Here is a 16,223-nt window from a genome sequence, read left to right as displayed (position 1 = left end):
TTTGGTATACAGTTACTTTTGGTAAACTTTCTATAAACATGTGAAAAAATATTATTATTTATTTGAAACCAAAAGACTAATGTTCAATTATATTAACTGAAAGCAAGAATAAAATTTTAGAAAACTCAAATACACCTGAAAGATAAAAAAAACACTTTCACAAATTTTTTAAAAAGGAAAAACAGAAACTTGTTATTAAAATGAGAGATACTTCTGAAAATACTAGTTGAAAACAGTTTAATTTACTTCTTGTTTCTTACCACTGATATTAATGGTTATTCTATCTTTGGTCTTAAAATATATATTAATAACTAAAATATTTCAGTGCTGATTTTTAGATATTTTATTAGTTGTCTGAATACAAAGGAAAAACAGGTATTTTTTTTCTATTACAAAAATATACCTGTAAATGTTTTGCTACTATAAAATAATGAATCAAATAGATCTCCAATTCTCACTAGGTTCACATTACAGTTATAAGGTAGGTCATATGCTGGTTAGTTTTGGGCCAAGAGGACTTGCAACTTGAAAAGTAAAGCAGAAGAGCAACAAAACAAATGAACTCCTCATAAGTCAACTTATAGATTCCAATAGTCACCATATGAAAGTACTGGCAACAGATTAATTGTCCTGGCTTTATTAATAAAATCACTGTCACACAGGTATTTGCACAAATAACATATTTGTGCCTACCAGTAACATATTTGAAGGACAAGTGTACCTACACACCACAGGCACACACCACACTCCACTCTAGGTTGCTGTTTTTCATTGTTTTTATTTCCATCATATTTTTCGCTGGTGGTCTTTTCTCTCTGCTGTGGTACAGTAGTAAACTGAAATAGCTTCTGCTAAACAACCTACCATGGACGGTGAGCTTGGAGCTTGTGCTGCTTGACCCTGCCACGTTGGCTGCCATGCACGTGTACTGGCCAGCATCACCAGGCTGAGCAAATGCGATCTGCAGAGCGCCGGAGCTGAGGATGCGCTGGCGGACTGACTCCGTAATTACATGCCCATCTTTATGCCACATGATGTCAGGTGGTGGGAGGCCATCTGCCTCACACGGTAGCATGATGGGTTTATCCACAACAGTGATGTATTCCTTAGGATGAGGGCTAATGACTGGAGGAACTAAAAGTTACAAAGTTTAAACATCATCTTAAAAGCGTGAATGTACTATTTATGCAATGTGGTCTTATTCTAGCACAATGAAGTCACGTTGTTAAGAAACAAAGCCCTGATTTTACCATATCATCACCAAAGGATTGCTAGTTTGTTTTTGTTGGAAAAGAAGATTCTTTGAATCTGTTGCAGAAAATCATTCTCTACATAGTTAACAAATATAAATGACAATCAATCTTAAGCTTTAAATATGAACTCATGAGGGATCGTATGTCTAGAAAACTAAGACTGTGTTGATAGAGGTATTTTCTTTAACATACATGTATTATGTGATTCATTCATCAGTTCCTTAAACTTTCAAAATAGATCTCTTCAAGGTTTGGAAATTATTCACCTGCTCAGACCCCTTTATTCATGCTTTTCCTGCAGTGTTTATATGATCTCATATACTGGGATCATATTTAACAAAGTATTATTTTAATGAATGAAGAAGTGAAATATCGAAAAGAATTACAATTAACCGTTGAACAATACAGAGGTTAGGGGTGATGACTCTCTGCACTACAGAAAATCCAAATTTAACTTATAGTTGGCCTTCAGTATCCCTGGCCCCTCTGCATCTGTGGTTTTATATCTTCATATTCAACCAACTTTGGCTCATGCAGTAATGTAGTATTTACTACTGAATAAGTGGACTTGCAAAGAAATAGAGGAAAACAACAGAATGGGAAAGACTAGAGATCTCTTCAAGAAAATTAGAGATACCAACATTTCAGGGAACATTTCAGGCAAAGATGGGTTCGATAAAGGACAGAAATGGTATGGACCTAACAGAAGCAGAAGATATTAAGAAGAGGTGGCGAGAATACACAGAAGAACTGTACAAAAAGATCTTCACGACCCAGATAATCACGATGGTGTGATCACTCACCTAGAAACAGACATCCTGGAATGTGAAGTCGAGTGGGCCTTAGGAAGCATTACTACGAACAAAGCTAGTGGAGGTGATGGAATTCCAGTTGAGCTATTTCAAATCCTGAAAGATGATGCTGTGAAAGTCCTGCACTCAATATGCCAGCAAATTTGGAAAACTCAGCAGTGGCCACAGGACTGGAAAAGGTCAGTTTTCATTCCTATCCCTAAGAAAGACAATCCCCAAGAATTCTCAAACTACCACACAATTGTACTCATCTCACATGCTAGTAAAGTAATGCTCAAAATTCTCCAAGCCAGGCTTCAGCAATACGTGAACCGTGAACTTCCAGATGTTCAAGCTGGTTTTAGAAAAGGCAGAGGAACCAGAGATCAAATTGCCAATATCTGCTGGATCATTGAAAAAGCAAGAGAGTTCCAGAAAAACATCTATTTCTGCTTTATTGATTATGCCAAAGCCTTCGACTGATTGGATCACAATAAACTGTGTAAAATTCTGAAGAGATGGGCATACCAGACCACCTGACCTGCCTCTTGAGAAACCTGTAGGCAGGTCAGGAAGCAACAGTTAGAACTGGACATGGAACAACAGACTGGTTCCAAATAGGAAAAGGAGTATGTCTAGGCTGTATATTGTCACCCACCTTATTTAACTTATATGCTGAGTACATCATAAGAAAGGCTGGGCTGGAAGAAGAACAAGCTGGAATCAAGATTGCCGGGAGAGATATCAATAACCTCAGATATGCAGATGACACCACCCTTATGGCAGAGATTGAAGAGGAACTAAAAGGCCTCTTGATGAAAGTGAAAGAGGAGACTGAAAAAGTTGGCTTAAAGCTCAACATTCAGAAAACTAAGATCATGGCATCTGGTCCCATCACCTCATGGGAAATAGATGGGGAAACAGTGGAAACAGTGTCAGACTTTATTTTTTTGGGCTCCAAAATCACTGCAGATGGTGATTGCAGCCATGAAATTAAAAGACGCTTACTCCTTGGAAGAAAAGTTATGACCAACCTAGATAGCATATTAAAAAGCAGAGACATTACTTTGCCAACAAAGGTCCGTCTGGTCAAGGCTATGGTTTTTCCAGTGGTCATGTATAGATGTGAGAGTTGGACTGTGAAGAAAGCTGAGCACCGAAAAATTGATGCTTTTGAACTGTGGTGTTGGAGAAGACTCTTGAGAGTCCCTTTGGACTGCAAGGAGATCCAACCAGTCCATCCTAAAGGAGACCAGGCCTGGGTGTTCACTGGAAGGACTGATGCTGAAGCTTAAACTCCAGTACTTTGGCCACCTGATGCGAAGAGCTGACTCATTGGAAAAGACCCTGATGCTGGGTGGGATTGGGGGCAGGAGGAGAAGGGGACGACAGAAGATGAGATGGCTGGATGGCATCACTGACTCAATGGGCATGATGAGTCTGAGTAAACTCCGGGAGTTGGTGATGGACAGGGAGGCCTGGCGTGCTGCGATTCATGGGGTCGCAAAGAGTCGGACACGACTGAGTGACTGAACTGAACTGAACTGAAGTGGATCTGCACGGTTCAAATTGTATTGGTTAAGGGTTGACTTTGTACAGGCAGAACTCTTCCTACTTTTTCAGAAAATTGTGGACAGGCTTATGATAACTGGTTCTCTTCCCAATGTTTACAATAGTAATTACCACTCAGGCTATTTTACTAAGCTTTAGAGACACATCACATAATTACAAGAGACCAATCAAACACAAGTGAGGAACAACCAACCACAAGCACAGGAGAAAGAAAGGTAAGGATGATGCCCCCTCCCAATGTCAGTCAATGCAAGTCCAGAGACACTGACAAGGTGCAGAAAACGATGATGGTAAATTTACCTCTTTTAAACATGTGCAGGCCAAAAGAATAAAACCGTCTGAAATGTCTACAATCCATTCAAAATATTACTTGTTACCACATGCTGTAAGAAACAAGGGGCTTCTGAGAACTCTACTGATCCAAGTTATGCCCTGTGGATAGCAAGTCCCAGAGACCTGGAAATATCTGCTGCGTCTCTAGAGGAGGCTGGGCAGAAATGGCCAATTTTAGGGTACACTAATAGTGATGAGTGGGCTTCCCCAGTGGCTCAATGGCAAAGAATCTGTCTGCAATGCAGAAGACAAAAGAGATGTGAGTTTGATCCCTGTGTCGGGAAGATCCCTTGGAGGAGAAAATGGCAACCCACTCCAGTTTTCTTGCCTGGAAAATTTCATGGACAGATGAGCCTGGTGGGCTACAGTTCATGGGGTTGCAGAATCAGACATGACTGAGTGCGTATGCACGCGAGCACACACACACACACACACACACACACACACGCACGCACATAATGAGTAAATAAACAAGTTGTGAAAAATATTAATAACTTAAAATTATTTGTATCAACCAAAGTTATCTGGTTGATTTTCTGCTTGCTATTACATACTATATCTGTTAGAGATTTGTTGTTGTTCCCAATGCATGGCATGTGGGATCTTAGTTCCCCAATCAGGGATCAAACCCATGCCTCCTGCATTGGAAGCTAGAGTCTTAACCACTGGAACACCAGAGAAGTCCCTACATATTGTATCTGAAAAGGGAGGGTCTATTCAGAGTTTTTCATGCCTCTAGAGTATGCAATTATCTCTGATTGCTTTTGGAATACTGAAATTCTATTAGTTGTTTTAATGTGTTTCTTTGTCCCATAATTGCTCATGCAATTTTAATCAATTAGTGAAAGAAAAAATCCTCACTAATTCTTTTATATGATCCCAATGGATGAAGCACAAGCTGAAATCAAGATTGTGGGGGGAAATAGCAATAACCTCAGATATGCAGATGACACCAAAGAGGAATTAAAGAACCTCTTGATGAAGGTGAAAGAATAGAGTGAAAAAGCTGACTTAAAACTCAACATTCAAAAAACAAAGATCATGGCATCTGGTCCCATCACTTCATGGAAAATAGATGGGGAAACAGTGGAATCAGTGACAGACTTTATTTTCTTGGGCTCCAAAATCACTGCAGATGGTGACTGCAGCCATGAAATTAAAAGACGCTTGCTCCTTGGAAGAAAAGCTATGACTAACCTAAACAGCATATTAAAAAGCAGAGACATTACTTTGCCTACAAAGGCCCGTCTAGTCAAAGCTCTGGTTTTTCCAGTAGTCATGTATGGATGTGAGAGATGGACAGTTTAAAAGGCTGAGTGCCAAGGAATTGATGCTTTTGAACTGTGATGTTGGAGAAGACTCTTGAGAATCCCTTGGACTGCAAGGAGATCAAACCAGTCCATCCTAAAGGAAATCAACCCTGAATATTCACTGTAAGGACTGATGCTGAAGCTGAAGCTCCAACACTTTGGCCACCTGATGGGAAGAGCTGACTCATTGGAAAAGACCCTGATGCTGGGAAAGATTGAAGGCAGGAGGAGAAGGGAATGATAGAGGATGAGATGGCTGGATGGCATCACCGACTCAAAGGACATGAGTTTGAGTAAGCTCTGGGAGATTGTGAAGAACAAGAAAGTCTGGCGTGCTGCATTCTGTGGGGTCACAAAGAGTTGGACACAGCTGAGCAACTGAATGACAACGATGTTGCCAAAACCAATGACTATTTCTTGGTCATCATCTTAATTGACTCTCCCTAGGGTTAAAAAGAAAAAAATCTGTCTACTCCTTCTTGAAACACTGTCCTCTCCTAGACTCCATCTAGTTTTCCTCTGTCATCTCTTCCCTCTCCTTTGTTATTCTTTTTAGCATTCTGTTTTTCAGACCTCTTAACAATGCAGAGTCCTGGGCTCTTTTCTATCCAAATACTCATCCAGTCTTGTGGACTGAAAAACCCTAATTACTTCCAAATTTGTATCTTAGACTGTCCTTCTCCCTTGATTCCTGAATTCATAAATAATCAATGCTTTTTGACATCTCTGCTAGGATTTCTAACAGTTTCCCACATCTAACATGATCAGAAATCATGTTTTCCTTCCTCCAAAACCAGTTCCTTTCCTTGAAGCCCCCATAGCACTATCTCTGCTCAAGCCCAAGCCCAGGAAACATCATGAACTCTTCTCTTTTCCTAACCTCCCAATCTGATTAATCAGCAATCCTGGCTATTACATCTCCAAAAAAATTCTTGATTCTACCACTTTTTTTTTCATTTACCCCTATAACTCACACACACACTCCCAGCCAGACCATATCGCATGATGCCTAGAGCAGCGGTCCCCAACATTTTTGGCACTAGGGATTAGTTTCTTGGAAGACAATTTTTCCATGAACTGGGGAGGGGGGCTGGTTTCGGGATGATTCAATACATTACATTTGTTGTGCACTATATTTCTATTATTATTACATCAGTTTCACCTCCAAACATCAGGTCTTAGATCCTGGGGGTTGGGGACCCCTGGCCTAAGCACTTTACTAGTTCTTCCAGATATAGTCTTGAGCTTTCTCTAAATCATCACCTACATACCAGCAGAGAGAGCTTCTTAAAACCAAACAAATGTCTTGGTTAAATCCTTGAAAGCCTTCCAATGCTGCACAGAAAAGAAAATCTTACCCCTCCCTCTGGTCTTTCAGGTGCTCCATGCACTGGCCCCACCTTATTTTCTGATCTCCTTCCCATTTTGTCAGCCTTCCCACGTTCACCACTGTCAGCCACGATTCTTTTCCTACCCTTTCCTGCCTCGGGACCATTGTACATGCTGCCTTCTCTTCCGTGGACACCTTTACATGGCTCATCTTCACTCATCATGCAGATCTCAGCTCTAATGGTGCCCCCAGAAAAGACTGGTTTTGTTTTTTCCTTCTTCACACCATAAAAGTATTATGTCTGTAATGTTCAATGTATTTCTACTTAACATCCCAATAAATGTTTATTAAAATTGTTGAAAAATATAAGGAAATTAGATTTATCACCTGCAGATAAGTAAGTGAGCTTTACTACAGTTATTCATTCACCCTAGGAAAATCACACTACAAGGAAATTCAAACCAGCCAATGTGAGCTGAGTAGCTCAGAACCCATTTCTAGGTCAGGTTTTTATCCACAAAAGCAATGCATGCAAGATATGAACATTACATCAAGAAAATGTAAGGTCCTATGAAAAAAAAAAAAACCCACTCTCTTATATATTTTTTCTCATCAAGTTGGTTTACTTGCAATATGATTTACTTTTTGGTTTCACAACTATCATTTTGTAAAGTTTAAAACAATTATGATTTTTAAGTGGATATTACAATCCAGTGTTTTGTAATGTGTACAGAGAAGCATTATGGAGAAAATGGTTTTAAAAATCACCTTAAATATGTGCTACAATAGAAGTGCCAATTTCACAGAAATTTAAAATAGGAGATGTCTCGGTTTTCTTATACAAATAATGCCCCCAAACCACCCAAGCACTAAACTTTTTTCTTCAAAATAGTAAGAGAACAGAAATAGAATAGAAGACAAATAGAATAATGTAAACTAAGACTATGAAGGACTATGACAGCATCATTATTTGACATAATATGAATTTTGATAGGCACTGCTATAAGCATATTTACGTACCTTGGACATTCAACTTGATTTTGCCCAAGGCTGTACCAGCTGGATTCTGAGCCACACACATGTAAGTGCCAGCATCCTCTCTGACAGCTCTGGAGATCTGCAAGCCGCCACGGGGAAGAACTGCATGGCTTCTACCTACGTCATGGTTATTAGAACAGGGTTAGAAGAATTTTTACTTTTGTTAAAAGAATTATACTGACTTCTGAATGATAAAACTGAGTTGTCATGATTGTCTTGAGAGAAACAGTACCTGAACTGATGACATTGATGCCTTCTTTTTGCCAAGTGATGAAAGGACTGGGTGTCCCTGTTGCTTCACAGGGTAATAAAATGGGATTGTTTAGAATGACGTCCAGCTCACTTGGCTGAGGCTGAATGACTGGAGGCTCTATAAGAACCAATCAACAGAAATGTTGCAAGGACACTAGTTAGTGGCATAAATGTCTACTGTAGCCATAAGGTTAAACCTGTCTGAATTCATAATTCCAAAATATTAGTGATTTCATCGCCCCAAGGAAAAGCACATATCAGCCGTATCACGTTGCTTTTTGAGTCTTGTTACTATAGCCAGTTTCCTTCAGAAGAACTCCAGAGAAAAGACTAAAATCAGAAACAGATCATAAAAATTCAACGAAAATAATTCAGAGGTTGTTCAGCGTGGTTTGTTATCTGTATGCTTTCTTTAGTCTGCTGAAGAATATCTATGAGCTTTCATGTCCCCAAAATATTACTGTGGTTTATGACCCTAGACAGGACCATCTTTGAAGAAAAAAACATGACTTAAAGAGATAACAGCAAGATTTTAACGAATAAGTACCCTTTCACACCTTGGACATGAAGGCTCACATGTCGATGTGCAGAACCAGCTGAATTCCTGGCAACACAAGTATATCTTCCAGCATGGCTTAGTTGAGTGGCATGAATTTCAATTGCTCCTAAAAAGGAAAGAAGAATTTCATGCATAGGGCATCCCTCTTTTTCTGGTTTGATAAACCATGTCTCTCTGATTTTTGTGTTTCTGTCCCCCTTGCGTGGGGGTACTTGGCTTGTAGTCCTACTTGTATTCCCTGCCTACCTAGCACAGAACTTTTTTTTTCCCCTAGCACAGAACTTAAAAACAAACAAACAAAACCCCATTAACAGCTTGATTTAGGCAAATTTTCAGACTATAAAATTCAGCCATTTAAATGTACAATTCAATAACTCCTGACATATTACAGACTCCTGCAATTATCACAGTTTAATTTTAGAACATTTTCATTATACCAAAAAGAAATCTCACCCCATTTATAGTCCTGCCCAATCTCAACCCCAGAGATCACTAATTTACTTTCTGTCTCTAAATACTGACCTCTTCTGGATATTTTACCTAGATGGGATCATACTGAAATCTTTTGAGTCTGACTTCTACTGTGAGCATAGTTTTTGAGCTATATCTGTTGTAGCATGTGTCAGTATTTTTGTTCCATTTTATTGTTAAATAGAATTCCATTGTGTAAAGTGATCCCCATTGTTTATCCATTAACCAGTTAATGGAAATTTACACTGCTTCTCATTTTTGGCTCTTGAGAAGACTGCTACATGAATATTTGCATACAAATCTTTGCGTGGACATATGTTTTTATTTCTCTGGGGAGATACCTAGGAGTGGAGTTCCTGGGTCATAGGGTAACTCTTTCTGAGAAAGTTCTAAACTGTTCTCTTAGCACAGTACTTTGTGGTGAAGAGTAGTTAATTAAATTTTATGATTTTACTTGCTACCCATCTATGCAGAATTCTGAGACAGCTAACATACTTTGCTATGAAAGCCAAGTTCATCTTTCATTATTTTCCTTCTTTTGAAGAAATAAATTCTCTTAACATAAGATGGACATACTCATAAAGCCCCAGGATGTTCAGGATCTTAGTTGCTACTTTTTATTTCCAGTGTATCTCCTCAATGCAGGATGAATTTTCAGAAACACAAATGTGAATCACCTGCACTTTCATTTAGGTGAATTATTTTTTCTTTTTAATACATAAAATTTGCAGAGCTTAAATTTTATTAATGGTGTTTACAACCACCCTCAAAAAACAGCCACATCATAACACTTACCACCCAAACTTACTTGTTAAATTATAGAAAACTTGAAAGCAGGAACCCTGTCTTAGTTTTAGATCCTCAGAAATTTAGTGGAGTACATAGCCCATTTTAGGTACTAAATGTTTATTAAATGAATGGACATTCTACTTGGCCAAAGAGGTGTGGTTCACCCAAAGGCAACCAGTAAAAATTTTAAACCATGTTGTTGTTTAGTTGCAAAGTTGTGTCCGACTCTTTTGCGACCCTATGGACTGAGCTTCCCGGGTGGCCCAGACAGTAAAGTGTCTGTCTACAGTGCAGGAGACGAGTTTGATCCCTGGGTTGGGAAGATCCCCTGGAGAAGGAAATAACCCACTCCAGTATTCTTGTCTGAAGAATTCCATGGACAGAGGAGCCTGGTGGGCTGCAGTCTATGGATTGCAAAGAATTGGACGTGACGGACTGAGTGACTACCACACACATGTGCTGCAGCCCAATAGGCTCCTCTGTCCATGGGGTTTCCCAGGCTAGAATACTGGAGTGGGTTGCCATTTCCTCCTCCAGGGGATCTTCCCGACCCAAAGACTGAACATGCGACTCCTGTAGCTCTTGCATTAACAGGCGGATTCTTTACCACTGAGCCACCAGGGAAGCCCTTCCAAACCTTAGGTTTAGAAAATATGCACATAAAATCTAAGTGGTCATGCTGAATATATGTAGATCAGTTTTAGATATTATTTATTATTTTGTTTTTAGGTTTTTTTCTACCCCTTTCCCTCATTGCCCTCCCCATCCTAACTGAATTTTTTCCCAAATGCCTAAGCCTAGGAATATCGATATTTTTTTTCTTTTCTTCTAGTGCAACGAAAGTCCACATAAGGCCATCCATTAGTAACTAACCCAATCAATATCTGTGTAATCACTGAGCTGGGTCTTACCTGAGGACAGAATTCTATAGCCCTCTCCTCTGGGAAGCAGCCTTATACCATTCTTCATCCAGTGAACTGAGGGAAACGGAACTCCTGAAGCGGTGCAGGTGATCACTGTGGGTGTGTGTGTGGTCACTAGGAAGTCTGTAGGCTCATCAGCAATGGAAGGTGGAACTAAAAAGCAACAACGAAAAGAAAGAAAACTACATGTTTCCAACCCTGACAGATTTCCAAAGCCTGCTCATGTATCTTCCTCTTTCTACACTGAAAGTGAATGTTTGGTAAGTGGAACAGGAAGCCCCTTTGTGAAGTGGTGAAAAGAAGAAATGATATCATTGTAATAACTTTCAGTCCACACACTAAGCCAGTTCTACCTTGGACAGTGAGATCCACAGTCCTCTTGTCCTCTCCAGCGTCATTTGTCACCGTGCACTCGTAGGCCGCAGTGTCATCCACAGAAGGGGAAATAATCACTAGTGAACCTGAAGAAAGGAGCCTAGAAGAGAGATTTCAAAGCAATGAGGTGCTATGTATCAGTTTTCACAAATGTTTCTAGTTGGTTCAACATGGTACCATGTTGTGAACTGAGGGAAATGGAACTCTTTCCTCAAATGTTACACTGAGCATCATTTTATGTATCAAACTTTAAGTTTATATGGCAGTGAGTTAACGGGGCCTCAGCCTCAACATTTGCAGGAAGCAGTGGTGTGGAATGATTGCCTTATGAGGGAATCCTGCATTTTCTGAATGCTGAAAGCATGACCAACCATGCTCTCCTGGGTGAAATACAGTGAAATGAGCACATTTGATGATAGCTGCTATTTACTGACCACTGAATACATTCCTGGTGCTATCTCAAATGTTTCACATAGATTATCTCTAAATTTCACATTAACGCTGCAGCTTGGTATTTGATTATTTCCACTGACCAATAGGTAACTACAAGTCTGTCTTGCATCTTTCCCTACTTCACATGTCTCCTTAAATGTGGTAGATACCTTGGAGATACACAGTACATAAATTAGAATCTAACTTGAAATAAACTCCAAACTTAAGTTATCTGAATCACTTCAAATATACAAAAGGCTGAGTAAATACATATACATTATTTAAAGTAATCTAAATAAGAATATCTGTTTTCTTACCTCAAACTGTGCACTGATGACTGGGAATAATTTGATTCAGTGGGAACATATTTGACCTGCTTTTTAACTCAAGGGCATGGGCATTTTCCACATAGAGTATACTTTCAAGTCATTAAACCCCCAATGCCAAAAGATTAAAAGGATGAGAAAGAGACACAACAGATTTTCAAGTGAAACCCTCCTAATTTCATATTTCCAGGTGTAACAGAATCGATTTTTATCAGGATAGGTCTATGAAAACTCTTGTTTTTAGTGACAAGGCAAATCTTTTGACAAGATATCTATTAACTTGAGATACAAGAAATGATGCTCATCTAAGGAATCAGAAATCCACAGTATTTTTAAGGTCAGCCTTTAAAAATATGATATCATAGTAAGAAGAATGATAGTAAAGCTGAAAGAGTACAGAAAATTGGAGAAACTGCTATTCTTCATCCTTATACGTGCTGCCAAATCCATACACTGTATTTGAAGGTATAAAATCTGATTTTTATTCTTCAACTAAAACTTGTATTATTTTTCAAGAGCACTTTTTTTCTTATACCAAATGATGTTTTATCCTTTGTCATTATAAAATTACAAAAGGTGCTAAAAACAGCAGCAGAATGGAAATCTAATGCTACAGAGCTCACTGACAGTTATCCACAGGGCTTATGGTAAGAGAAGTTGTACCTATAATTCAGAAAAAAATACTTTAGATTGAAAAACTAATTCAATGCTAAGAAAAAAATAATACACTCTTTACATACTAGCTAGTTCATACTTTATATATTTTCTGTCCCCATTGATAAAGTGAAAATGTTAATTCTTTGAAAAATATGTTTCTAAATTGCTGGTGGAATTTTCCAGGTAAATTCCTCCTTACCTGTATGAATTCTGATTTTGATCCACATTCAGAAGATGCCCGTTTCTTCTCCAGTTGACTGACGGTTTAGGTATGCCGGTAGCCTCACAAGCCAGAGTGGTTTGAACATTTACTGTTACAGTTATGTTGGTAGGACCCAGAGCAATGGATGGAGGAACTAAAACAAAGTCACCAAGTGAGAGAGAAAACACATTCAGCAAACAGTATGCCATTTGAAGTATCTCTGCCAAACTGAAATTAATCACTGATAACTTACTTTACATTGGTGAACACAATAAGGTTCTCTGAACTTACATAGTGCTGTGATAATGCTATTCGCCATGAGTCTTGATTGTTCATAATAGAGCGCTGGACCTGAAGGTCTTTGTGCTATGACCTCACTGGTTTAGGCAACCAAAGAACGCTTGACTCTAAGACTGGATGTTGTTCATAAACGTATATTTACCATGGACCTGTAAGTCTATTAGCCTGCGATCTGTCCCAGCAGCATTGGTAGCCATACACAAATATCTCCCACTATCAGTCACTTGTGCCGACTGGATATGAAGGAATCCATTTTCCAAGATGGAGTATCTACAAGAAAGATCACACGTGAAGGTCTCTGGATGAGTCTTTCTGATTATGCACATTTTAACTGAGCGCATTTTAAAAGACTCAGTTATCCATTTTTAGTCCTTTTCCTGCTTCAGAAATTTGTAATACCCTTGGTAGAAAAAAAGGATATTCTGCAAAGAGGTATAGCAGATGGACTTATGATCTTGGATACACTATAACCATTACATTTTAGATGCAAGCCTTTAGGAATTAGGGTTAGGGTTTTAAAATACTGAATTTTGATTCTCATATTAAGATGAAGAGACTAATTTTAGAATGAAAAGACTCAAGTAATGCATTGGATCAACTATTTAAAAACTTACATTTCAGTTCCTACAGTGTTTTTCATCCTTTTTTAGTTACCTTGCATGAGTCCCTGGTAGAACAGCTCCATCCTTTCTCCATGTTATCCTTGGGGCTGGCACACCTTCCGCAAAGCATTCCAATACAGTTGACTTATTTAAGTGAATGACAAGACTCTGGGGGCCACTCTTTATGCTCGGAGGAACTGTAAAAGAGATGCATGTGGAAAATTTCATTTATATCAGTAACACAGCCTGAACTAAGACTGACTAGGTAATAATACAAGCTGAGATTTGAGTCAAATATATGGCTTTGCCTACAGCTAATTCAGGTTAGTATAAATAAAATTGGGGTTGAATTCCTAAAACCTTATTCAAGGTAAGATTTTATTTAAAAATTTACACAAAAGTGAAGAGTTAATAGTGGGGAAAGAAAGTGAAAGTTAAGTTGCTCACTCGTGTTTGACTCTTTGTGACCCCTCTGTGAGCCCACCAGGCTCCTCCATCCACGGGATTCTCCAGGCAAGAATACTGGAATGGGTTGCCATTTCCTTCTCCAGGGGATCTTCTCGACCCAGGATCGAACCCAGGTCTCCTGCATTGCAGGCAGACACTTTAACCTCTGAGCCAATCCTGTTCCCTAATAGAAGACAGGGCTTTAAATCCCTGATATGGTGTGTGAAGGGCTTCCCTTGTGGCTCAGCTGGTAAAGAATCTGCCTACAATGTGGGAGACCTGGGTTTGATCTCTAGATTGGGAAGATCCTCTGGAGAAGGGAAAGGCTACCCACTCCAGTATGCTGGCCTAAAGAATTTCATGGGCTGTATAGTCCATAGGGTTGCAAAGAATCGGACATGACTGAGCGACTTTCACTCACTCACTCATGGTGTGTGAAATCTGTCTTTCTAAGGAAGAGGCTTGAAAGAGTAAAAAAAAAAAACAAAAAACAAAAATCAGCTCTGGTATGATACAAATTAAAGATGATATTTCTTATTTCTCTTTGGCCAAATAATGGTCAGAGAATGTTAACACTGGAACAACTTCGCTTTAAATAAAGCTTAGAAAGTGGGCTGTTTTAAAAAAACACATCTGTGATTAATCATGCAAGTCTCAGAGCATGTATTTTACTAATCACTGAGTTCACATGGGAATAGAAAACTTGAATTTTAATTTTAGTGTTAGAGATATTAACTGCCTGGGTCATCCAACTTGTAAAATTGCATCTATTAAAACATCAGATGAACGGTTTTAGAAAGTTGGTGTCATATTCCTGAAATTTGGCAGATTTTAGTGTTTAGATTTTATATTTGAGAAAATTACAGTTCCATGGCAGTCTCTGTCTAGCACATATATAATCAAACCTGAACATCAATAAAAGTGACTAAATAATTGGCTACTTGTCACCCAGAGATTTAGTATATTAACTTCTCCAGTGGCTCTGATCTGAATGATACAAAACATCAGAATATGCTGATAACAATTGGACATGTATTGTTCTCTAAGAGAAATGTATCTTTAATTATATTTTTGAAGTTGAATTAGTTTGAATATAGCTATAGCACAAATGTCACAAGCTGTCTATGTCAAAAGAAATAAGATAAGCACAAGAATTCGTTTAGTATGCTCATAAAAAACAAAAATGTTATCTCTTTGAATGTCCTGTCTAAATTTTTTTGATTGTGAAACAGTGGTTAAGCGTTCTTACCATTGAGAGTGAGAATAAACTCTCTTGTAGTCTTTCCCGCAATGTTGCTGGCAACACAGGTGTAATTGGCTGTATCACCTAGATCTGCGTTATTAATTTGCAAGTATCTCCCTCCAGATAGGATTCTTACTCGAGGTGTTGCCTGGATTCAACAAGTAAAATTTACCATTAAAATGTCAGGAAAATGAAATAAGAATCATCAAAAGTAACTAAACAGTGAACTGTAGCATACCTGTCTCCCAGTATCTTTGTCTGCTCCCCCTACTACTATCCTGGTATCAAAAACTCTTGGGAGCTATCTCTATGAGTGTAGTTAAGGCAAGCGCACAATCAGTGACGGCCGCAGTGATCCACTCAAGGGTGGAAGAGTGTTTCAAGTTGGGCCCATGAGAGCTCCCTGCAGGACACTTCTCCAAGTGTTGGAACAGGCATATTTTTACTGGAATCTGATAGTGAGGATGACATAGGCTGGTGGCAGCTGTACCACCGTGTGCGGACAACTTGCTGTGACTCTAAGACACAAGCAGAACTGAGATAAAGAAGGAAGGACAGAGATGTTTGACTACATAATTAGAGCCTTTGGATAATGCCCAAAACTTAAGTTCACTGATTTTTATTGCTAATATCTTCCCCCTGCTCCCAATTAAGTTGTTTACAGTCTGAAGCCTGTTACTTAAAGCTGAAAGTTTCCTGATAATAAATTAACTTTGGTTAACTTGAAACAATTATCCTTCAACATTTAAAAAATAAGTAAATAAATGATTTTTCGTCTACAAATATTTGTTAAGCATATATTTTGTGTCCAGGCATGGGACCAAAAATTATGAAACTATAGAGATCTATATTGAGAGGAAATACTGAAATATAGTGATATCTACTCTATTATGTCCAATTGAGGATTGTTCATAAACTTTTAAAAAAATGCCAGGTAGCAACAAAGGCTGATATTTTCTGGTTGTGCCAAAGTGGATCTACTTTAGGAAGAGTCCAAATGAGATTTTTCTACCATATG

General features: G+C 38.7%; 1 protein-coding gene across 5 annotated transcripts in view; it reads right to left on the bottom strand.

The window, feature by feature from the left end:
- Nucleotides 1-16,223, bottom strand: part of HMCN1 (hemicentin 1) — a 516,590-nt gene that overhangs the window by 76,148 nt on the left and 424,219 nt on the right. For all 5 annotated transcript variants that reach the window (XM_043924342.1, XM_043924345.1, XM_043924344.1 and 2 more), the window contains 10 exons: nt 15,212-15,353; nt 13,568-13,712; nt 13,056-13,183; nt 12,611-12,767; nt 10,975-11,096; nt 10,610-10,774; nt 8,437-8,544; nt 7,860-7,997; nt 7,610-7,744; nt 865-1,134 (listed from right to left, as the gene is read on the bottom strand). In XM_043924342.1, the coding sequence (XP_043780277.1) occupies nt 865-1,134; nt 7,610-7,744; nt 7,860-7,997; nt 8,437-8,544; nt 10,610-10,774; nt 10,975-11,096; nt 12,611-12,767; nt 13,056-13,183; nt 13,568-13,712; nt 15,212-15,353 (1,510 nt within the window). The remainder of the gene's footprint in view (nt 1-864; nt 1,135-7,609; nt 7,745-7,859; nt 7,998-8,436; nt 8,545-10,609; nt 10,775-10,974; nt 11,097-12,610; nt 12,768-13,055; nt 13,184-13,567; nt 13,713-15,211; nt 15,354-16,223) is intronic.

The sequence above is a fragment of the Cervus elaphus genome, chromosome 14, assembly GCF_910594005.1.
Source record: "Cervus elaphus chromosome 14, mCerEla1.1, whole genome shotgun sequence".
In the NCBI taxonomy this organism is placed as follows: Eukaryota; Metazoa; Chordata; class Mammalia; order Artiodactyla; family Cervidae; genus Cervus; species Cervus elaphus.
This window is presented reverse-complemented; position numbering and strand designations above follow the sequence as displayed.